The sequence below is a fragment of the Ursus maritimus genome, unplaced genomic scaffold (assembly GCF_017311325.1).
Source record: "Ursus maritimus isolate PB19 unplaced genomic scaffold, ASM1731132v1 scaffold_3, whole genome shotgun sequence".
Classification (NCBI taxonomy): Eukaryota; Metazoa; Chordata; class Mammalia; order Carnivora; family Ursidae; genus Ursus; species Ursus maritimus.
In genome coordinates this window covers 14,633,044-14,656,598 of record NW_024425563.1, presented here as the reverse complement: position 1 = coordinate 14,656,598, position 23,555 = coordinate 14,633,044, and the positions used below count along the sequence as shown (strand labels likewise).

At 37.0% G+C, this 23,555-nt stretch overlaps 1 protein-coding gene and 1 pseudogene across 2 annotated transcripts in view; one reads left to right on the top strand and one right to left on the bottom strand.

Moving 5' to 3' along the window:
• Positions 1-23,555, top strand: part of UBN2 (ubinuclein 2) — a 67,822-nt gene that overhangs the window by 25,338 nt on the left and 18,929 nt on the right. For both annotated transcript variants that reach the window (XM_040643951.1, XM_040643950.1), the window contains exons 3-9: positions 2,452-2,553; positions 6,391-6,528; positions 7,340-7,443; positions 9,876-10,365; positions 15,037-15,107; positions 20,270-20,399; positions 23,136-23,254. In XM_040643951.1, the coding sequence (XP_040499885.1) occupies positions 2,452-2,553; positions 6,391-6,528; positions 7,340-7,443; positions 9,876-10,365; positions 15,037-15,107; positions 20,270-20,399; positions 23,136-23,254 (1,154 nt within the window). The remainder of the gene's footprint in view (positions 1-2,451; positions 2,554-6,390; positions 6,529-7,339; positions 7,444-9,875; positions 10,366-15,036; positions 15,108-20,269; positions 20,400-23,135; positions 23,255-23,555) is intronic.
• Positions 8,008-8,303, bottom strand: LOC103669044 (annotated as a pseudogene).

The window sequence follows — 23,555 nt, the reverse complement described above, 5'->3', positions numbered from 1 at the left end:
TGCTTTCTGCTAGACTTACTCTGGTTCAATGGTGGCATGTTGGTAGGCAGAATACTTACCGCTTACTGTTTTCTGTCTTCTTTCTGAACATCTTCTTCCCCATGGCCCATTCCTGTGCTAAAAAAAAATCAGGGGTCAGGAGGTGTTAGGAAGATGCTTAGAAAGTATAGGTAAATTCGAGTGAGTATATTTGAATATCTAAAATGAATCTTAGGGACTGAACTAAACACTTGTTTTAGTAGTGCTACAACATTAGTAGGTGTCCTGCTCACTTAAACTACTTACAACAAGCTTATATATAATTTTTAGCATACATGTAACATTTATACCTAAGATAGAGTAAGTTCTTTATAACTATAATAAAGACTTCTTAAATGAATAAGGGCGCCTGGGTGGCTCAGTCCATTAAGCGTCTGCCTTGGGCTCAGGTCATGAACCCGGGGTCCTGGATGGAGCCCCGCATGGGGCTTCCTGTTCAGTGGGGAGTCTGCTTCTCTCTCTCCCTCTGCTGCTCTCCCTGCTTGTGTTCTCCCACTTGCACTCTCTCTCTCAAATAAATAAATAAAATCTTAAAAAAAAAAAAAGTATGACATGAATAATGGAATGTACACTAACAGGTTTTTTTTTATTTGTTTTGTTGTTATTTTATTTATTTATTTATTTATTTATTTGAGAGAGTGTGGGGGTGGGAGGGACAGAGAGAGAGAATCATCAGACACGCGCTGAATGCACAGCCGGTCACAGGACTCAGTTCCATGACCCATGAGATCATGACCTGAGCCAAAAGCAAGAGTCGAGGGGCGCCTGGGTGGCTCAGTCGTTAAGTGTGTGCCTTCAGCTCAGGTCATGATCCCAGGGTCCTGGGATCGAGCCCCGCATCGGGCTCCCTGCTCGCCGGGAAGCCTGCTTCTCCCACTCCTACTCCCCCTGCTTGTGTTCCCTCTCTCGCTGTCTCTCTCTGTCAAATAAATAAATGAAATCTTAAAAAAAAAAAAAACAAACACAAAAAACCAAAAGCAAGAGTCGAACATTTAACTAACTGAGCCACCCAGGCACCCTTATTTATTTGTTTTTTTAAGTAGGCTCCATGCCCAGCGTGGAACCCAATGGAAGGCTCTAACTCACGATGGTGAGATCAAGACCTGAGCCAAGATCAAGAGTTGGACCCTTAACCAACTGAACCGCCCAGGCACCCCAAGTTGTTGTTTTTCTTTTTAAAAAACTTTTTTTTCTTTTTCTTTTTCTTTTTTTTTTTTTAGTTTTTATTTATTTAAGTAATCTCTACACACGGTGTGGGTCTGGAACCCATGATCCTGAGACCAAGAGTCACACATTCTACTGACTGAGCCAGCCAAGTGCCCCTAAAATACTTTTTATTTAAAGAGATTATAGACTCACACGAAGTTGCACACATAGTACAGAGAGGTCTCCTTGTAGCAATCACCCAGTTTCTCCCAGTGGTAATATCTTACATAACTATAGTTACCAAGACTAGGAGATTGACATTGGTAATATCTTACATAACTATAGTTACCAAGACTGGGAGACTAGATACAGTTAACCTAACTTCAGATCTTATTCAGATATACCAGTTTTTGCATGCACTCATGTTTCATTTTCTTATATGTCTAATGTGTGTAATTCTGTGGTGTTTAAAAAAATTTGTGAATAGTTTGTATTTAGAGAAAAGTTACACAGATAATACAGAGACTTCCCATATAATTCTCACCCACTCTCTCCTATGACATCTTAGGTTTGTATAGTAGATTTGTTACAGCTAACAAACCAACATTGTTATATTACAATTAATTAAACTCCATGTTTTATTCAGATTTTACTAGTTTACCCCTAATGCCTTTTTTGGTTACTGGACCCCATCCAGGATACTCTATCACTTTTAGTTTTTATGTCTCCTTAGATTAACCTAGACTATGACAGTTTTTCAGATTTTTCCTTCTTTTTAATTATCTTCATAGCTTTAAGGAATACTGGTCAGTTATTTGTATAACGTCCCTCAGTTTAGTTTGCCTATTGTTTTCTTCATGGTTTAGATTGTTTGATGTTTTTCGTTAACTGGGGTTATAGGCTTTTGAGAGAAGATCACAAAGGTGCCATTTTTATTGCATCATATCAAGGGCTGTTGCATCATATCAAGGACACGCTATCAACATGATTTATCCTGTTGATGTTGAACTTGATCACCTGGCTGGGGTCATGTTGGCCAGGTTTTTCACTATAAAGTTACTTTGTTCCCTCCCTTTCATATTCTACTCTTTGAGAGCAAGGCCCTAAGCACAATTTAACATTCAAAGCATGGGGGGACTTAAATTCAACCTCTTGGAGGGGGGGATTATCTACAGAAATTATTTGGAATTCTTCTGACAGGTGTTTTTTAAGTTTATGGAAACAGCACGAGTATTGATACCAGTCTAACGTATCTGTTTTTTGCAGGGTGGGAAACCCCGTAAACACCGGAAGGATCGGCTACAAGATTTAATTGATATAGGCTTTGGCTATGATGAGACAGATCCATTTATTGATAACTCAGAGGCTGTGAGTAATGTATCTTTAATATAGCAGCAATTCTTTGTTTGGGATAGAAGTCAAGGATAAAGTTACTAAAATAGTTCAGTATTTGTTTTTACTAACCAGTCCTTTGTTGATGTACATCTAAATTGTTTCCACTTTTATGTGCTTACAAATAGTTGAGCATCTGTGTACATTTATCTTTGTGTACTTGAGTAAATATGTAAGGTAATTAGTGCAAATACATGTATAGGATAAATTTCTAGTAGTGGGATTTATTGATCAAGGGTATTTACATCTTGAATTTTTATTGATATTTCCAAACTTGGGCAGGTGTATTTTCAAATGACTTCTAGATAAGAACCATATGAACTTGAAGATTGGAGCTACTGGGTTGAAGTTAATCTGGCAGACGTCTTTAAAATGTACTTCATTTTTTTTTTTGCTGCCAACCCTTACTACACTGGTGATGATTGAATGCCAGCCTTTATTGCCTGTCTGTTTTGATCAAGCCCTACAGCTTTTCTCCGGGAGTCTTCTTTCTTTTATAAAATGAAAAGGAATTTAGGAAAGCATTTAAGGACTGTAGCAGTCCATCGATCCCATAGCAAGTGAAAGAGGGCATACCGTGTTTGGAAGTAGGTAAGGTATATGTTCTTACATTCTTCTCAGAGCACTAGAGTAATCTAAACCCTGGTCTTATGGTATCCTCTGCATTGTTAAGTGATTACTTAAAATACACAGAAAGTGACACCAAGGTAAGCATTATAGTACTACCTACAAATTAGTTTTTCTTCTTCCTGTTACTACACTGCTTGGTTATGTAGATGAATACAAGGCATACAGTGGTAGAAGAGTGACAGGTAGAACTTCCAGCAGGAGGCATAGTGGATACCCTGTCATACTCCTAAGTTATTTTAGTGTCCTGACATAAACTGGTTTACCATACCAGACAGCCTGGTGTATAGGAGTAAAATACTAACAATGCCCTTTGGAGTAGAGAAGGCTTCTTGTTACCAGAAAGGTTAAGGGATGGAATGTTTTTGTAGGTTAAGGGATGGAATGTTTTTAAGAGTCTTGACCTTGATATGAAACACAAGTCAAAATTCCTAGATTCTAGACTTGACGAGGTTTCTAAAGATTTCTAAGCAAATCTTTTGGCGTTACCCAGTTTTCTCTGCTGCAGGCAGATTATTTGAATAAAGTGTTTTTCAGACTGACTTTTGTAACCCATAATTGGATTATGTATCAATTTAGAGAGTGTGGCCAGCATTTTTAATGAAAATGAAGTAGAACAGAATAGGAGCTATCATAGCAAATCATAGTAGGTTATGTGAGTTTTTAATGTGTATATGTGTGTGTGCATGCACTGGGTTTTGATGTATAATGTATTTTCCCCTTGGGTGGTGGTGAAGAAAATTTGAAAGCTACTGCTTTAATAAATAAGGACAAATTTTGTAGGTATAAGTTGTTGTATAAAAATTTTAGAATTAGTTGCTGACATTTAGAGGATGAGGTAGTTTCCTGTTTTGTAAGAGGAAGTTGAATAGAATACAGCTTGTTTATTGACTTGCCAAATAATTTCGTGTTGTTATCTTTAACAGATTATTGAGTTCTTTTCATGAGATAATTCAAACATAAGACAATTATAATCCAACCAAATGATTTTCTGTTCTTTTCATTGATTGTATTACCAGTAAGCTTTCACTGTTTGTAATTATTTGATAGAGAGTGAAAATAATCTGGTTCTAATTAATTGTCAGAATCATGTACTACTTATTACTATAAATACCTGGAAATAAATGCTTGTGAAGATTATTTTTAGTCTCACTGATATTGCCAGATTTTGTAAAGACTGAAAGAAAATGTTTTTCTTTATTATTAATAAATTATAATACCAGGCATGAATAACACTTTTATTTAGGTTGTTTCTTTTAAATTTCAGTAGAACTTTCTGAAGTAATGTTGTCACTGTTACACAACCCCAAAGTATTGGTGTTAAATTATTTCCTCTGGGTCACAATTGCCAGTCATTGGCAAAGGATCTAAATCCAGGCCTTCTGATTTTCAAGTTCAGTGTTCCTTTGCTTCTTAACACGTTCTACTTAAAAGGGTAAATTAAATATGCATAAAGAGCTTGTTCTCCTGAAGAGTGTTCTGATAGGGAAAGCTTATTAGTATAATACTGCAGCATACAGATGTTGAATACACCTGCGTTGTCCTTTAATATAGTGATGAATGTGTTTCCTGTCGGAGAACCTGCTTGGTGTAGTGGATAGTTTGAAATACAGCCAGAGCTTCTACCATAAGCTTAAAAAATTACTCTGGCAGGGTTCTTAACCTCTAAATTTGGTTTTCACTTATAAAATGGGAATAATACTTGTCTTTTTTGCCTCAAAGGTATCAGGAGGACCAAGTGAAATAATTTATATGAAGAAGCATTGTAAATTATAAAGCAGTGTAAGCAAAAAGTACAGATGTGTTTGTCACAATTACACATTTTCAAAAATAATTACTACAAAGTCATTTCACTTTTAATTCTCTACTCTTCACATCACTCCTTTGCTTACAGATAGTATTGGACCCTTTCTGAAGGTTTTACCCGTAGGTCTTTATGGTAGCCCATCAAGTGAAGCAACAAGAAAGCAATTCATTCCTTTTTTTCCCCCCACTTCATTTCTTTTTGATTCAATATGATTAAACTGGAAATTCTTTCTTTTTCTGTTCACCATTTAATTGAAAAGGATCCAGGTTAAAAGCAAAATTTTTGTACATAGCCTTAATATTCTTACAGTAACTAGTACCTTCTCTATCTTCCTTGTCCATGGCAAAGGATTCTCCTTAAAAATCTGACTTTCTTAAAAATATAAAATATGAAGAACCTGTAGGTAGAGTTCTGGGGACCTCAGGTAGCAGGTATCTAGCTCTATTAGATAAGTAGTTCCTTTTTTTCTCAGCCACTGTGGACTCCATCATTTGGTGAAGATTGACTTTCATTTAATGTTAGCTTTTTGTCCATTTTCATCAGGTGAGAAGTGATAAACTTTAAAATCCAAGCTTAGAGGACATCAGCTTAAGTGATATTTTCGGTCAGACCTTCAGTCTAGTTTAGATAATTAGCATCTCTTGCTCCAAGCAAAGTACCTGGCTCATTACAGTGTATGCTTACTGAACTGGGCAGTTATTTTTCTGCTTCCTTTTTAAACACATATGCTATTTTTGTTTTAAAAATTTTCACCTAAAAGCGTAGAGCTAAGACAGAAGAAATATTATTCTTTATTATTACTCTTTTTTTATATTTTTATTATTCTTTATAATCTCCTTATAAATAAAATTATATACTGATATGGTGGGAAATGAAATTTATTCTTTGCCTGGACATTTAGTCATCTGTTTTAACTTGTTTCAATTTCTCATCAGAATCATTTGTTCTTGGGGTGCCTGGTTGGCTCAGCTGGTAGAGCATGTGACTCTTAATCTCTGGGTCTCTTAATCTCTGGGTTGTGAGTTTGAGCCCCACATTGGGTGTAGAGGTCACTTAAAAAATACATAAATAAAGATTTATAAAACAAACAAAAAAAAGACTAATTAAGAATAGTAGCAGTGATCTTTAAATTTTTCTCAGCAGATGATAGAATTTGTGTCGTTATTCCAGAATTTCCATTCTTTATAAATACTGAGTAATCTGGGCTCGTTTTTATCCCAGATACTAACTTTTTCTAAATTTATTCCACAAACATCCTCATTGCATTCAGTTTTATAGTTAGGATTTAAGGAAGATTCTGACATAGTGATTGAATTTCTTTGATATATTTATAGAATTAATAATAGGATATATCTGAAACCTTTTTTTTTTTAATATAGTATGACGAGTTAGTTCCTGCTTCTCTAACAACAAAGTATGGAGGCTTTTACATCAACACTGGCACTCTGCAGTTTCGCCAAGCTTCAGATACTGAAGAAGAAGATATTACAGACAGCCAAAAGCACAAGCCACCCAAAGTAAGTTTATCCAGCATTGCAGTAGTAATGAATGTTCAGTTAATAGGGTGTACTTTTTATGTTTACTTGTGAAGATAAGGAAAAGTAAAATGCTAACCATTGTTTAATGAATCTGTAGTTATTTACATGCATTAAGGTAAAATTATGTAGATAAGGGGAAATCGATACTTGCATCATGGTAGAATTGTACTTTCTTTTAAAACTTCTTTCTCCAGGGGTGCCTGGGTGACTCAGTCGTTAAGCATATGCCTTCGGCTCAGGTCATGATCCCTGCGTTCTGGGATTGAGCCCCGCATCGGGCTCCCTGCTCAGCGGGAGGCCTGCTTCTCCCTCTCCCACTCCCCTGCTTGTGTTCCCTATCGCTGCCTCTCTCTCTGTCAAATAAATAAAATCTTAAGAAAACAAAAAACTTCTTTCTCCATATGTGGTCTAATAATCTACTGTTTGGGGGATAAGGGTACGTTTCTAGGATAAGTTAAGACTTGGTATAGAAATGATTAAAAGCCATTACCTTTCCTAAGATGTAATTTATAAAGCTAATTCTATGGAATGTATATATTGTTTTAGGAAATGCACAGTGTCCTTAAGTGTTTCTTGAAGTGTGATCCAAGGACTTACTTGTACCAGAATCACCAAAATGTTTCTTAAAAACCAGGCAATGCTCTAGACCCCAAGAATCTGCATTTATAACAAGCATTACTAATCTACACTGAACTTTGAGAGAAAACACTGCCCTGGATGCTAGATTGAGAACATCAAAGAGTAAACCATTGATATTCAGATAAGTGATACATTCTTCTATCATTTGCAGATTCCCAAAATAAAAGAAGATGATATTGAAATGAAGAAGCGGAAGCGGAAAGAGGAAGGGGAAAAGGAGAAGAAGCCAAGGAAAAAAGTACCCAAACAATTGGGGTACGTAAAATTAAACATAGGGTCATAGCATGACCCGCTGCCCTTTTAGAAAGATATATTTAGCATTAATTCATTCAGCTTAGCTAGATCTAATTTAATAACTCTATTTATAAATGTCAATGACTGTTAACTTATATTTTAAGAATATTAATATGTATTAAGTATTAGTAAGTAGAAAGCTTTGTCATCGTGGTTTTTTGTTTTTGTTTTTGTTTTGCACGTTTTCTTTATTAAATCTTACTAGTATTCTTTAAGGGAAAAACACACAGACGAGTAGCCTACATTGAAGAAATCTAATTTTTATAAGAGCATTAAGAAGAAGCCTTTAAGGGGGCGCCTGGGTGGCGCAGTCATTAAGCGTCTGCCTTCAGCTCAGGGCGTGATCCTGGCGTTCTGGGATCGAGCCCCACATCGGGCTTCTCCACTGGGAGCCTGCTTCTTCCTCTCCCACTCCCCCTGCTTGTGTTCCCTCTCTCGCTGGCTGTCTCTGTCTGTCAAATAAATAAAATCTTAAAAAAAAAAAAAAAATAGAAGAAGCCTTTAAGATACTTCCAGGTATTCTCTTCAGTAATGCTTCTTATTTTTATTCTTGGACTCAGGTAATATTCAGCCCCTATAGCTACCACAAATGCAGCAAATCCCCATTTGAATCCTTTTAATAATGCACCAACAAAGGAACCATTGTTTGCAAAGCCACCCGTGTATCTCCAAGCTTCATTGTGGCCCCATGGATCCCTTAGCCCTCGTGCAGCCAGCTTCTTCTGGACAATTTTTAATGGTGTCCCTTCTGTCTTCCATTGTTTATAATCTGGAAGTTTCAGTTTACTATGGCCATGTTCATGCCTGTGTCTATGGGCCATGTCTGACAGCAATCTGACCTCTTACGACACTCTGTATTCAATCTGTCATCTTAGATTTTAAATAATTAATATTGTATTTATTGATTAATAAGTAGAAGGCCTCATCATTTTAGACACTCACGGTGTTTTAGATCAGATTTACAAATTAGTTCATTAAGTATTTTGCTCATTACAACTTTTAACCAACAAGAACCAGTTTGAAAAGATGCTATCAACCTTGAACAAATGTTTTAAACTTTTTGTGCTAAAACTAAGCTTATTAGAGGACTGAGGATTGGCAGTAGTCTTTGTGTGAACAATTTATAGTTGTTTTACTATTTAAAAAGTCACTTATTTAGCTCTTCACGCTTGTAACTTTAGGTAATGATGTTGTCTCTAAAAATCAAGTAGACTTTCTCATAAGACTTAAGCCGTAAGAATAAAACGTTCATACCATGCATTCATAGAATTACCAGTTGCTCTTGCTTCTCCATGGTTTTTTTGGAGAATTAAGGGACAGAAACTATGAGAGGCTGGATTTTCTTCCCCTCCTTACCAGGGGTTGTGCATCTGAATTTTGGGCCATCGGTATTCAAAAAGTTGATGTAGGGAGGTATTTATCCTCCTGTAAGCACGAGATTTTAGTGACCCCGGAGTCATTAAGAAATAAGGAAAAACGTGTATTACTAATGCATATATTAAAAGTTCATTATTTACAAGTAAGCTTCATTGGGAAAGTTTGTAATGCCTTTTTATTGAACTTGTCATTTTCTCAAATTCATAGCTTATTCATACAGCAAATATTTATTAAGTATCTGTTGTATACCAGGTGTTGTTGTGGTTTGGAGTATATAACAGTAAATGAAACGTGGGCTTGCCTCGAAGGTACAGGTCATCTTTTTGATTCTGTAGTGCGCATAGAAGCATATAAGCCATAGAATGTAGAAAAGATGTCTAGAGAAAGTGATAACTAAACTGAAACCATCTTTTCCCCATGGTTTCTGTAGGGAGAACATTGTCATAGAAAATTACGTATATGTAATTGCCTCACATAGCTGTTCCCAGAATGAAAAGTGAAAATGATCAGAAGGTAGCAGCAGATAGAATAGGGTCTAGACAGATTATGCATTTCTTTGGCAGTTTGTAGCACAAACCACCTGGAGTACCAGCTTGAGGTTGTACTTGTGTGAGCTTCTCTGGTCGTAAGGCAACTCTGTTTTCAGAAGTGTATTTCTTTACTTGGTTAATTTTTTAGGTGATCACTTTATAGAAGTGCTTAAGAATGTGAACATTCCAAAAAGAGTAATAAGTTTAACTTCATATACTCTCATAAACCTGCGCTACATTCAGTTTTGTTTCTTTCTGTTAACTTTAGTCCATTCATTTTCTTCACTCTGATGGCCATTTACCTGTCCACCTTTCCTCACTGACAGTCCAGATGATGAGGAAGATGGTGTGATAAAAGGATAATTTAATAAGAAATTTGCTCTTCCACCTGTCAGAGTTGTTTTGATGATCTGTGCCTGCTTATTTACATGGGGCTTTAAACTTTAAAATCATACATAGCCTAACGGATGACATTTTTCTTCACAGAGTTGTGGCTCTAAATTCCCATAAGTCCGAAAAAAAGAAGAAACGTTATAAAGATTCTCTTTCTCTAGCTGCCATGATACGAAAATTTCAGAAAGAGAAGGATGCATTAAAGAAGGAGCCTAACCCCAAAGTCCCAGTGAACTTAACGACGTCCTCTCTGCATAAACCCCCCTCCAATGCTGTAGCATTGGGAAATGATGTCACGGACTTAAATCTGAACAGTGCTGATCCGGACCTCCCCATTTTTGTTGGCACAAATGAACATGAACTGTTTCAGGAAGCTGAAAATGCCCTAGAGATGCTAGATGATTTCGACTTTGACAGATTACTGGATGCTGCTTCTGATGGTAGCCCCCTCTCTGAGTCAGGGGGAGAGAATGGAAACACCACCCAGCCAACCTATGCCTCTCAGGTTATGCCCAAGGTGGTGCCTACACTCCCAGAGGGTCTACCGGTCCTTCTTGAAAAACGCATTGAAGACCTCCGTGTAGTAAGTGTAATAATCCCCTTGTTTCTTATTTGCTACATAAACTTAACAATAAATACTTTTTATAAAACAAAAATAATAACCCACAATCCCAGCACCCATATAAACAATTTATAATTTTCTATATTTACTTTTAGGTGTTGGCTGTATGCATAGGCCTTTGATTTTAAGTAGAAATATGTATAACTATAATTATAGCATCATATGGGTGATTGTTCTATTATTTTATTTCATCTTATAAATTTTTTAAAAGATTGATTTACTTTGAAAAGACAGAGAAAGAGGATGTTCCCAGAAGTGAGTGTGGGGGGGAGGGGCAAAGGAAGAGGGAGAGAATCCTCAAGCAGACTCCCCACTGAGCGAGGAGCCTGAAGCGGGTCTTGATCCCAGTACACGTAAACAACTGAGCCACCCAGGTGTCCCTCATCTTATTAATATTTTTCAGCATAGGTTCATAAATACAATTTTTGTTGTAAAAACAGTCATGTAAAGACAATAAAGGGATGGTAGGAGCAAATAATAACATTACAAAAGTATACCTGAACTTGGTCCAAACTATATTGACATCTAGCTATTTTATAATTGATTTTTCCAGCTAATCAGCACGTTTAGTAATCATGCATTGTGTTCCCATTAGGAGAAACTTGAGAGCTGAGCTTTAGTATGTCACATTAGATACCTCTCTAGATTGACTTGGATTCATTATCTTTGATTAACTAGCTGCAAATCCAGATAAATGTCATCACACTTATCCATTTAATCTCAGGGAAATAGTATTTTCACTTAAAATAACATGCCAATGGGCGTCTGGGTGGCTCAGTTGGTTAAGCGTCTGTGTTCAGCTCAGGTCATGATCCCAGGGTCCTGGGATCAAGCCCCACATCAGGCTCCCTGCTCAGCAGGGAGTCTGCTTCTCCATTTCCCTCTGCCCCTCCCCTCACTCGTGCTCACATACGCTCTCAAATAAAATCTTTAAAAAAATAATAACATGCCAAACCTAGTTTAAAGTGCCCTTCTTTTTTCTTTCTTTCTTTCTTTTTTTTTTTTTTTTTAAGATTTTATTTGTTTATTTGACAGAGACAGCGAGAGAGGGAGAACACAAGCAAGGCGGGTGTGAGAGGGAGAAGCAGGCTTTCCGTCCGAGCAAGGAGCCCAATGCCGGGCTCGATCCCAGGAACCTGGGATCATGACCTGAGCCAAAGGCAGATGCTTAATCGACTGAGCCACCCAGGCGCCCCTAAAATGCCCTTCTTGATTACTTAGCATGCTTATTTGAACCCATGCCATATTTTAGTCCTCAATTTTTTCCTTGACTGCAAAAGTAAAATGCACAATGCAAAATGTATTATACGTAGGGAAAGATCCCCCATAATCTGACATTCCCCACACCCAGCAGAGATAACCAACATTAAATTATTTATTTTTCTGGATTTTAATCCATGCATTTGCAAATGTTATTATAAAAAATAATTAATGGGATGGTAATGTATGGACTATTCAGTTTGCTTCTTTCTCCTGGGATTATAGTAACCCAATTTAAGTCGTGTTTTAAAATTTACTAATCATCTTTATATTGTATTTATTTCTCATAACTTTTCCTGAAATTTAAATATCTGATTACAGGAGTATTCGGTTTATCTAATTTTTCTAGTAACTGGTCCACAGATTTTATTTAGCAATTCTGTTATTTTTTCCATTTTTTATTTTTTAGCATTTCTTCTAAAGTTGTGACTTAATTTTAGTTCCCCTGTATTTTTACTTATTTTAATGTACTTCATTAGTCCAGGATTTAGAGAAGTCTGTTAAAATATCTCATTGCCAATATTTCTTAGGTTATGAATTGTGTTTAACATCATTTTTGCTTTATTGCCATGCTCTATTGTTTGACCCATAAAATTCTTGATGGCTAGATCTTTGTGATGATTATCATTTGAAGGTGACTTTTGGTGCTATTATTACCTTGAATTTAGTTTTGTCTGACTTAACCGTAGACTCCTTTCTCTTTATTTTTACATGGTGCAGCTTTTCTCATCATTTACCTTCAACCTCTTCGATTTTCTTTATTTTAGCTCTTTCTTACAGACAGCATGTAATTTCTTTATTGACCTCATCTGAGTCTTTTCTCTTTTAGCAAATGATTTTATCTTTCTACAGTTGTTATATAATTGATCTTTGTCATTTTCTTTTTTATCCTGTTCTATTACTCTTTTGTTTTCATTGTTTTGCTATTTTCTGTGCTTATTTTTTGAAAAGTATACTGTAGTTTCGGTAATAAGTGGGTTTTTTATTTAATCTTCTCAGCTACTCTGCGTAGGAAATAAAGGTATTATTTCCTTTTTATGGTTAAGAAACTTGAGCTAGGTTAAATAGCTTGGTCAGGTCCACGCAGCTAGTAAGTGGTGGAGCCACACTTACAGCCACAAGGGTTCACCTGACTCCAAAGCATGTGCTTTTTGCTATTCCATGTTTCTTATCCCTAAAACCTTTAGTTTCTTCTAGGTCTTAAAAAGTGTTAGTGATGTGATCCAATTTTGCAAGATATTATTAATAATAATAGCTCTTGGGGTGCCTGGGTGGCTCAGATTGTTAAGCCTCTGCCTTCGGCTCAGCTCACTATCTCCAGGTCCTGGGATCGAGCCCCATGTCAGTCTCTCAGGTCAGCGGGGAGCCTGCTTCTCCATCTCCCTCTCCCTCTTCCTCTCCCGCTGCTTGTGCTCTCTCTGTCTCTCTCTCTCTCAAATGAATAAATAAAATCTTTAAAAAAATAAAGTAAAAATAATAGCTCTTGTTTATTTAGCAGAAACCTGTACTCTGTATTGAGTGCAGTGCTGCGGTGTCTCACATAGCATTTATCATTCAGGAGACGGCACCGTGATTGGGTACTTTACCTACTGTGAGTCTAATCCTCCAACAATCAAGTGAGGTAGGTAGTATTCTTCCATTTAATAGATGAAGAAACTAAGGTTCAAAAGGTTAAGTAATTTGCCCATGGCTACATCATTTTTAAGTGGCTGAGCCATGATTCAAAGTCAGCATTTAAAGGCAGGACCGTGGAGCTCCATAGTAGGCAGTCTGCTGTGGTAATGCCATTCATTTTCACTTAATAAACAAAATTGGTTAGTAATGAGTGTGTTATAATCTTGTAAAAGCTTTGTCATATCTTATATACCCAAAACTATTCCTCTCCCGGTAATAGCCCTGCCAGGGTTCATACAGGTGCTCCCTAACTCCTTAGTAGGAAATCATCAGTAAGAAGTTTTTATTTCACTTACTGGTATCTTGGACTTCTCTATATGTTTTCTTTGAAATGTGAGATGGTATTTTTTCTTTAGGAGGTGAGAACTCATCCTTGGCTTAAATGCTTATGTCTGTGTGATAAGAAATCGCTGCTTGTGGCTCTTTTCTTACTTTGTAATATTCTTCCACTGTTCAACCTGTTGACTGTTTTTTATTTTCTTTCTTGAAGTTTAGTTTTCCTTATGTCTTTCATATATTTCCACCCCCTACACATACCCAGTTTTCGTTCTTTCTAAGAAGTACTAAGGCACGTCTTAGAAATTTTCTTCTATTTATTGCATGTAAAGTTGTCAAATAACTTGGTAGGCTGATAGAATCAGCACATGGCTTGCTCAGATTATTAGATCAGGCTTCTTGATGTTTTATATCTCATGGACCTCAACTACATCGTTTGTGATTTCCCAGTAGATTTTGCTTATGGTAGGGTGTGCTGGTATACTTGGTTTCTGGTCTTCTGGTTGAGGTGACAAACATAATGACGAAATTAAGCTCATTGCATTAATTTTTGCTTATCCCTTGATAATAACCTTGCCTACTTTTTTTTTGTTGTTAGTAATTAGGTGGAACCTGTGGTAAGCCAGGTATCTTTGTACAGGGTGGCAGTGTTGCACAGTTGAAGTCAGAAAGCTTGTGGTCTGTGTCCTGGATCCACCACTTACTAGTAGTGATTTGGGAGCATGTCATGTAACCTCTGACAGATTTAGTTTCCTTGTTTGTTTAATGGGAGCTGTCATACCAGTGTCATTGGCTGTCATTAGGATTAAACATGGTAATGAGTATAACGTGTAGAATATCAGATATTTTGTAGACACTGTCAGTAGAAATTGAGACATCTGCTTGTTATCTTAGAGATCACAGCAATAATTAATAAACCCATGGATAGTCAACGTACACAAGATACCCAAAGCACTAAAAAGTCTTGTATGTATAATTTTGTTAATTTAGCAGGATTAAGAAAAATTAAATACAGAGATAATAGGAAACAATGGTATATATGCTAAAATTATTTTAACACTCTGTATTTGCCTACTCATGCCAGGTACTAAGCTGGGTATAGAGGATACAAAGTGAAGTAAATCACAGTAGCCCCAACCTCAGGAAGCTTATTCTTTAGTAAATAGATATGGAAACAGTGTGTTTATTGAAAGCGATGTTGACAGGGTGCCTGGGTAGCTCAGTCCTTTAAAGGTCTGCCTTGGGCTCAGGTCATGATCCTGGGGTGTCAGGATCGAGCCCGGGCTCTGTTCATCGGGGAGCCTGCTTCTCCCTTTCCCTCTGCCTGCTTGTGTGTGCGCGTCCTCTCTGTCAAGATAATAAAATTAAAATCTTTAAAAGATAAAAAAGAAAGAAAATATTGACAATCTTATGTTTCTCTAGGCTGCCAAACTTTTTGATGAAGAAGGAAGGAAAAAATTCTTTACACAGGATATGAATAATATTCTTCTGGAGTAAGTAATTCTCTTCTTTAATTAAAAAATCTAAAAAGTTATTTAAACTTTAAGAACTCATGGGGTGCCTGGGTGGCACAGCGGTTAAGCGTCTGCCTTCGGCTCAGGGCGTGATCCCGGCGTTATGGGATCGAACCCCACATCAGGCTCCTCCGTTGTGAGCCTGCTTCTTCCTCTCCCACTCCCCCTGCTTGTGTTCCCTCTCTCGCTGGCTGTCTCTATCTCTGTCGAATAAATAAATAAAATCTTTAAAAAATAAAAATAAAAAAAAACTTTAAGAACTCATTTAAACATATAGTTGGTTACAACTTTACAAGTTGAATATTATTTTAGATTTAAATGTATTTTTTTGTCACTTTATATGAAAATGTCTTTCTGGAACAGCTCTGAGTATTCATATTAAATTTGGTATAATTTTCCTTCTATTTTCATTCAGATTTGGGAAAAATAATTCCACTGGTGTCTAGCAAGGTTAATTATAATTCATACAAACATTTATAGCCAAATGGAAAGTATAGTTCAATGAAGAAATTCTGGTTGTGAGGTGGGAGAGAGGCAGTGTGGAGAAGACATAAGGAAGAATGGGAAGGGGAGGCTGAAGGCTGAGATGGGATACAGATTGTATTTAAATTAGTGACAGTTTTTACTCTTAGCTGACTACTAAGGAAGCTGCAGGTTCTAAGATTGTGATCTAGCAAACTGTCTTTGTAAACCTGTTGGCTTGTAAATTTTGACCATTGGTTTTAGAAGTGAAGTGTATATTTGGCTGCAAGCAGAAGTGGGTAAAAGAAGCAATCCTGGAGAAAGCAGCAGATTTTACTCCTTTCACACGGAAATAATGTGTGCCTGCTCTTGGTGGCTTGGTAGTATTATATACAAAGAAACAAGCAGTGTTTCCAATACTGTGTGTGAGTCCTGTCTTTTAAATATGTATTGGGAGGTAGTTTCCCATAAGATACAAAGGATGATGGCTTGGTTTGCTTTGATAACTATTTTCTTTTTTTGTTTTTTTCCCCTTGATAACTGTTTTAGTTAAGTGCAGTCTCTCTTTCTCCGGAGTACTTAAAAATCTTTTTGGTCCCCTGTGGACCCATGAAACATATGAACTAGTATGCTACTGGTATGGGGACAGCGGAGTTTCTTGTTCCTATTCTTTATTTTTTGCCAGGGATTTTCAGGTTGGTTCTGTCTGCCTGGAAGCGAGGCAAATGCTTCCTGCCTGCTTCAGCTCCTTTTACACCCCAGATTCAATAAACAGTGTAACCATTACTCACCAGAGCTGTCCCAGATTCCCTAATCAGGAATCTGCCTGGCTGCTTTTTCTTTCTGCTCGAGAGCCTAAGTTTACTGGATCAGGTCCTTTTCCTATGACTGAGACAGTGCTTTTTAATTTTACTCTTCTGTAAAGAGGGACTGGCTTTTTCTCCCCTGAGAGAAAGAAAGGACCATCCTTGGGACATACCATCTCAGATAAGCAGAATATCAGCATTCCATTAACAGGCTTCTCTCTTTTTTTTTGTTTTTGTTTTTAAGTTTTTTTTTTTTTTTTTTTTTTTTTAAGTGATCTCTACACCCAGCATGGGGATCAAACTCATGACCCCAAAATCAAGAGTCACGTGCTCTACTGACTGAGCTGGCCAGTTGCCCCTCCCCACTTTAAAAAAAAAGTTTTTATTTTTAAATGTATTTATTTAAAAGTAGGCCCCATTCCCAATGTGAGGCTTGAACTCATGACCCTGAAATCAAGAGTTGCGTGCTCCTCCAGCTGAGCCAGCTAGGCACCCTCGCCCCACCGACAGACTTTCCTTAATCCTCCCTATGTCTACTTTAAATCCTCTAGTTTTGTTGGAACCCGTCTATTTTTTATTTCACAGAGTGTGCTTCCAGTTCTGTAAAGTCGTAGTGTTCAGAGTTTAATTTTTTCCATTTTAATCACTTATTTATGCCCCTGGCCTCTGTTTCTACTTTCCTAAACAAACATCCCTTGTTTCTCTGGACTGAGTTAATCTAAGGACACATGGTACATGATTATTTTGGGTAGTAAATTCCTATGAAATTATCCAGGTGTATTGGCTCTGCCTCACCACTGCTTCCTTATGCTGGGCAGAAAGAGGTCGTGAGTTTGTTGGAATAGGAACACTTTTTCTTTTTGCTTAATTGAATTTGACTTGGTTCAGCAAATATACAACTTGCCAGCTTGGTCTCTTCCCCTATTTCCTCCTTTCCCTCGGGCATACATTGCTAACAAAGCCTTGATACTCTTTGCCTGTGATCCCAATCCAACCTGAGTTGTGTTCAGCAAATGCTCTAAAGTTGTTTAGGGACAGGAGGGATTTACATCCCTCTTGTGTATCATCAGTCAACACATCAGCAGGCTTTTGAATTCTTGCTATAAAATAAGAGCTATTTTGGGTTTTGCGCTTGGGTTACTGCTCCCTGAGTCTTTCTTCACTTACTAGTTTCCAGTGGTTCTGTTATGTGGACAGTATTGGTGAGATATCTGGAATACTTGAGGAAAAATTCAGGAAATCAGGAAGATTCCAGAATTCACTTGGACTTAGTCATTTTTCTTTTACTAGTGTTTTCACACTGATTGAATGAGATGTATATTCTGGGTTTTTTTTTTTTTTTAAGATTTTGCGTATTTATTTGAGAGACAGGGCATGAGTGCAGGGGGAGGGACAGAGGGAGAGGGACAAGCAGACTTCTCACTGAGCAGGGATCCCAACATGGAGCTCTAACCCAGGATCCTGAGATCATGACGCGAGCTGAAGGCAGACACTTAATCAATTGAACTACCCAGGTGCCCCTATATTCTGTTTTTTAAAAAGAGGGAGAAAGGTGCCTGGTTGGCTCAGTGGGTAGAGCATGTGACTCTTGATCTCGGGGTCATGAGTTCAAGCCCCACATTGGGTGTAGAGCTTACTTTAAAAAAATAATAAATAAAAAAAATAAAAAGAGGTAGTTGATGGTATAGGAAGATATGTCATGTATCAACTGTGGGGAAATGACTTGTTTCTAGAATTCTGTGAAAATACAGGTAAGACTAAGTATTCCTGAGCCAGAAGAATCTTGTTTATAAAGTTGACCATTGCTTCAGCGAGGGATTCCTACGTTGTGTTTCTTGGAGGCTGCTTCAGAGGCAAATGAGAGCCTTGTAAAGATAGGACTATAATAGTGGGTTTCAAGCTTATTTACTCACAAAACCCGGTGTTTGTCGTCTAATGCATTATCAGCAGATGGTCCCAGTATATTTTTATCCATTTAGAACCTGTAGTGATTGCATGGTCATAATTTATTATCAGAGGTTTGAGAGCCACCCATTGTAATTTTCATGCATGGATATCTGCTCTGGGGGTAGACTTCACTTGGAGAAGCAAAAGAACCTGGTGGATAGAAGGAGGCAGGCTCAGGGAACGTTTGTTGCTTTAGGGGAAGCTTTATTTCTCTGAAATGTGAAAATAACTGAAATTCAGACTTTTCGTTACCATGTGTTTTAGGTACTTCTTAGGCCTTAGAAGATTGGAATTCTTAGGGAAAAAAAATTAAATGTGTGAGGTAGGAATTTGTATATATCTGTGATAGACTGATATGATCCTTAACCTTTAGGATTAAGATGTTTCTCTAATTTTTACTTAGTATTGGCTTAGGAGCAGGGAGTCAGCTCTTTGTGTTTTTGAGTTTCCTCCCTCTTTGGAAACCACTGATTTTTAGAAGTATGTCATGGAGTCACTCTGTTCTTACTTGGAATCTCTTACTACTTAGCGTTTCTATTTTATTTTCAGCCTCAACCAATCTTTAATAACAGGGCAAGCCTAGAAAGCCTCCTGCCCAGAGTCTATAGACTTTTAATAAAGATCCACACATAATATTATTTAACCAGATGTTTATACACAAAACTCATGACAATAGTGATTGTTTCCCATATGATCCTCTGCATTTGACCTTCTGGTTCTTATAGATTCTAAACATTTCTCCATTTATATACATGTCTGACTTCTCTAATACCAAGGATTTTTATTGCCAGTGCTAAGAGCATAGTTTTCTACATTTTGTTGTTTCTGAAATTGCAGTGTATCTTATAAGTGAGGTATATATTTGATATGGGGAGTGTTTCTTTTCTTCCCCAAAAGCTGTTAATTGAATCTTTGGCTTCATCTTATATTTGTGAAAATTATTTATTAAATCTATCTGCACCTTCTCCTATAATAGAATGTGATGATTTGAACATAGTTTGTTGCCAAGAGCCCCAGTTTGGTCTTGGCCTTCAAATTAACATCTGTTCCTATCCTTCTACAATAGCAGCTGCCAGATTTAGTGTCTTCCATCTTGGAAGAAACCTCAGTTATTTATTAGTAGACTTGTCTGGCTGAGAATATGGCAGCTGTTAAAACTCTTTTCCTTTTTTTTTTTAAATATTAAGTTAAATACCTATTTAACGATTTATTTTTGGTCTAAAAAACTAATTTACAAATGGAAACAGGAACTGAAGAATTGGAATAGTTTGTGCAATGAAGGCACAATAAGGGAGACAAAGATGGATGAAACAGTCTGTATGTGTAGCCAGAAGGGCTTCACCTCTTCCAAATCTGCAATTTTTTCAAACACCTCTGAGGAAAAAATATTCTATACTCACTGAAACTATGTAACTCTCTAGCTTAGCAATTGCATTGGGGGAGAAAGGATATGAATATCCCTCTGAGGAAATGAGCTTTTGGTTAATAATAGAGTTCCTGTGCTTTACCCAAAAATGTAGACTTTGCCCCTGTTCATCAAAAAATTATTCACCAGGGGTGCCTGGGTGGCACAGCGGTTAGGTGTCTGCCTTCGGCTCAGGGCGTGATCCCAGCGTTCTGGGATCGAGCCCCACGTCAGGCTCCTCCGCTATGAGCCTGCTTCTTCCTCTCCCACTCCCCCTGCTTGTGTTCCCTCTCTCACTGGCTGTCTCTATCTCTGTCGAATAAATAAATAAAATCTTTAAAAAAAAATTATTCAGTTTATTTATGGTTATATAAATTCTCTCTATATTTTCTCCTTGAAAAATACTGTCTAGGAAATCATGGAAAGATAAAACGAGAGAGGAGTCACTGCCTTTGCCTCCTTGGTTGTGTTGGTGCCTAAAAGGAATTCTATACTATTTAATTGTTGTTGTTTTTGTTCAGCATTGAGTTACAGCTACAGGAACTAGGCCCTGTCATTCGTAGTGGTGTCTACTCCCATCTTGAAGCTTTTGTGCCATGCAATAAAGAAACACTGGTAAAACGTCTAAAGAAGTTACATCTCAATGTCCAGGTAAGACGAGGAATGATAATCCATATCTGAGGCCCTGTCACCTGTAAAGATACTGGTTTCTATTTGGGGCTTTTGCATATTAGTTGCTTTGTAGTCTTATTGTATGTATTGAATAACTATAGGAGTTATCAAAGGCACATTGGATCTCTTCAAAAAAACTTTTCAACAGTTGGTAAGTCTAGATGAGAATGTTTTCTAAGGCATAGATTGCTCGATTGGTAAATTAACTTCAGTTCCACAGCTGACACAGCTTTGCCCTCCACAAATATCTGAAGATTTATAACTCAGTTTTTTTATTACTGAAGTGGGTCTATGCAGATAGGTTCATACCTCCATTACACAAACCATGGGAAAGAATCACAGGATTACATGTAAACTTAGAGATTTTTTGGTGTAATCATCCATATTTTGTTCGATTCTCCTCCCCTACAACCCCACTAAGTAATTATCCAAGTTTGAATGCTTCCATTGGTCAGAAACATATTTCATCGTAATATCAGAAAATTCTTCCATGCCCTGAGACAAATCCAGGGGCTTTCCACCCCATTGGTCCTAATTCTGCCTTTGAGTCCATTCATAAATCTAATCATTTGTCACCTTCACAGCTTTCAGAAATGTTTTTGAAAGTCTGTACTATGTCCCCTTCTTCACTTCATGTAATATGGTTTTTAGTACCTTCACTGTCCTGATTACTCTTCCCTTAATGATTTATTTGATTATATATTTTTAAAATATTTATAACTTGCAAGTAATGAAAAAGGACTTAAGTGCTGTTTAAGACAAAAGAGGATATATATTTTTTCTATTAATAAAGGTATTTCATGATATTAAAAATATTGCCAGGAAGGGATGGGAACTGATAATTTGGTTTAACTCTTGTTTTTCTCTACCCATCTCCCCATGTCTCATTTTTATCCTTTTATGTGCATCTGAAAATAAGATTACTTTATTCTCAAGGTTTTATATTATGGAAAAGACACACACACAGACTGACTTAGCCCTCTCATCCCAATCCAAGTTCTTGGGTCAGAAAATCTGATTATACTATCTTGGGTCAACCAAGATTTTTCTGGCCAGAGGTTGGGAGTCACATAGCATAACATGGTTGTCCAAGGCCCCCCATGGCTCTAATGGGGAATGAATGTGGTGCCCTGGACCACTAGTTATGTGATCTGAGAGACATAGAATTATTTATTGTAGGTATTACACTACTGTTAATAAAACAGTTCTGACTCTTGGTTTTGGCTTATTTAGGGATCAGGGTTGTGAGATTGAGCCCTTTGTCGGGCTCTGCACTGGGCATGGAACCTGCTTGAGATTCTCTTTCTCCCTTTCCCTCTGCCTCTCCCCAACTCCCCACATGTGTGCACACACACACACTTTCTTTCTCTCAAAAAAAAATTTTTTTTAATTGAGAATTTTTTCTCAGTTGAAAGCAGTGAAATAAATAAAATTTACATGAGGTCACAGATTTTGTGTCTGTGCCTGAGGGCTCCTTCAGACATTGACAGTTGGAGCTTACCACCATATATTCAGATGACAGAAATGGGTACCAGTAAAAAAGGATCTAGAGGCAGGAGAGCAACTTTTTATACATTATAAGATATTTTCTAAGGAACATTTCAGATTTGATGTTTGAAGTTATTTAATATCCCTGTATGCTATAGAAGAAGATGTTTATCTTAGCCCTTGCTTTTCTTTATATGGTTTTATCATGTACACTTTTAATCCCTAAATATTATATCGTTTGATTTGCATTCTTGAGCTTTGTATAAATGGAGTCATACTGTCTCCATACTTTTCATCTGCAGCTTGCTTTTTTACACTGAACATTATGTACCTCAGATTTATCTGTGTCTTTGCATGTTGTGAGCTCCATTTTTGGAGTACATTTGCTGTACAGTGTGTGCAGTGTTCCATTCTATAAATATATCCCAATTAATTTATTCATTTTACTGTTGATGGATATTTGGGTTGTTCCCAGACAGTCTCAGCTACATAATTAAGAAGTGATCATCTATGAACCATGATATTTAGATGTTCACATTTTTTAATGGAATTTTTATAGCACACACCGTCATATGTATAGTAATATTTATTAATTGGTATGTATGAAAATAGTAAGAGTCTTCAATTTTCCTCTTTCTCTTTGGCCTTGACTTTGCATTTTTACTTGCATCATAAGTCGCAATTAGTAACAATAAAGGAAAGAGTAGGATGTCAGCATCCTGTTGGTAGTCACCCAGACCAAATCCTATGTTCCAGTGTAGAAAAGCAGTATCTCCTCTTGTGGTACTGGTTCCCCATCATAATGGGGATCAATCAGTAGTAGTCTGCACAGTGTAGATTTTCTTCTTTATTTAATCTTAAAGTGTCCATATAATTTGTTGGCCAGGGTGTTTTTAAGAATGTAAAGGAATACATTGTGTGTCAGTTAAACTCAAATAAAAAAAATTTTTTTTTCTTTTTTAAATGTAAGGAACACTATTAATTATGCTGGGGTAACAAGCAAAAACTGGGATTCTCGTTGGCTGCCTAGGAAGTATGGTCATCCTACTTTTATATCCAGTGTGTATTATGAAAAGTCAGTGTGGTAAAAGAAATGTCCACATTTAAATATGTTTACATTTTAAAAATATATGTTTACATTTCAGATCCATAATCAGTGTCTTTTGTGGATCTGCTTTAATTATTGTAAATATGTTTTAAAAAACTTTTAGTATATTTTTTCCTCAGGATGATCGTTTAAGAGAACCTCTGCAAAAACTGAAACTGGCTGTTAGTAACGTGATGCCTGAACAGCTATTTAAATACCAGGAGGACTGCCAAGCTCGTAGTCAAGCTAAGTGTGCCAAGTATGTACCTCTTCTATTTGGACCGGCTTTTGCATTTGAGAAATATTTTTAGCTCTTAAGGATTGGTCTTATGTTGTAGACGTTATCACCAAGTAAAAATCCGCGTATACCACTGAAATGGTGTAGTCGAGTATTTTCTAAATGACACAATATTCAATTGCTTTGGTGTCAAAAGCAAAAGGTCTCTTGATTTAGTGTATGGCTGTGATCAAAGCAAGAGCTGGCACTGGTCAGACCTTTCACACATCAACCAATTTGACTGACTGAAGTTGGACACAAATATTTTCTGAACTGAAAGATA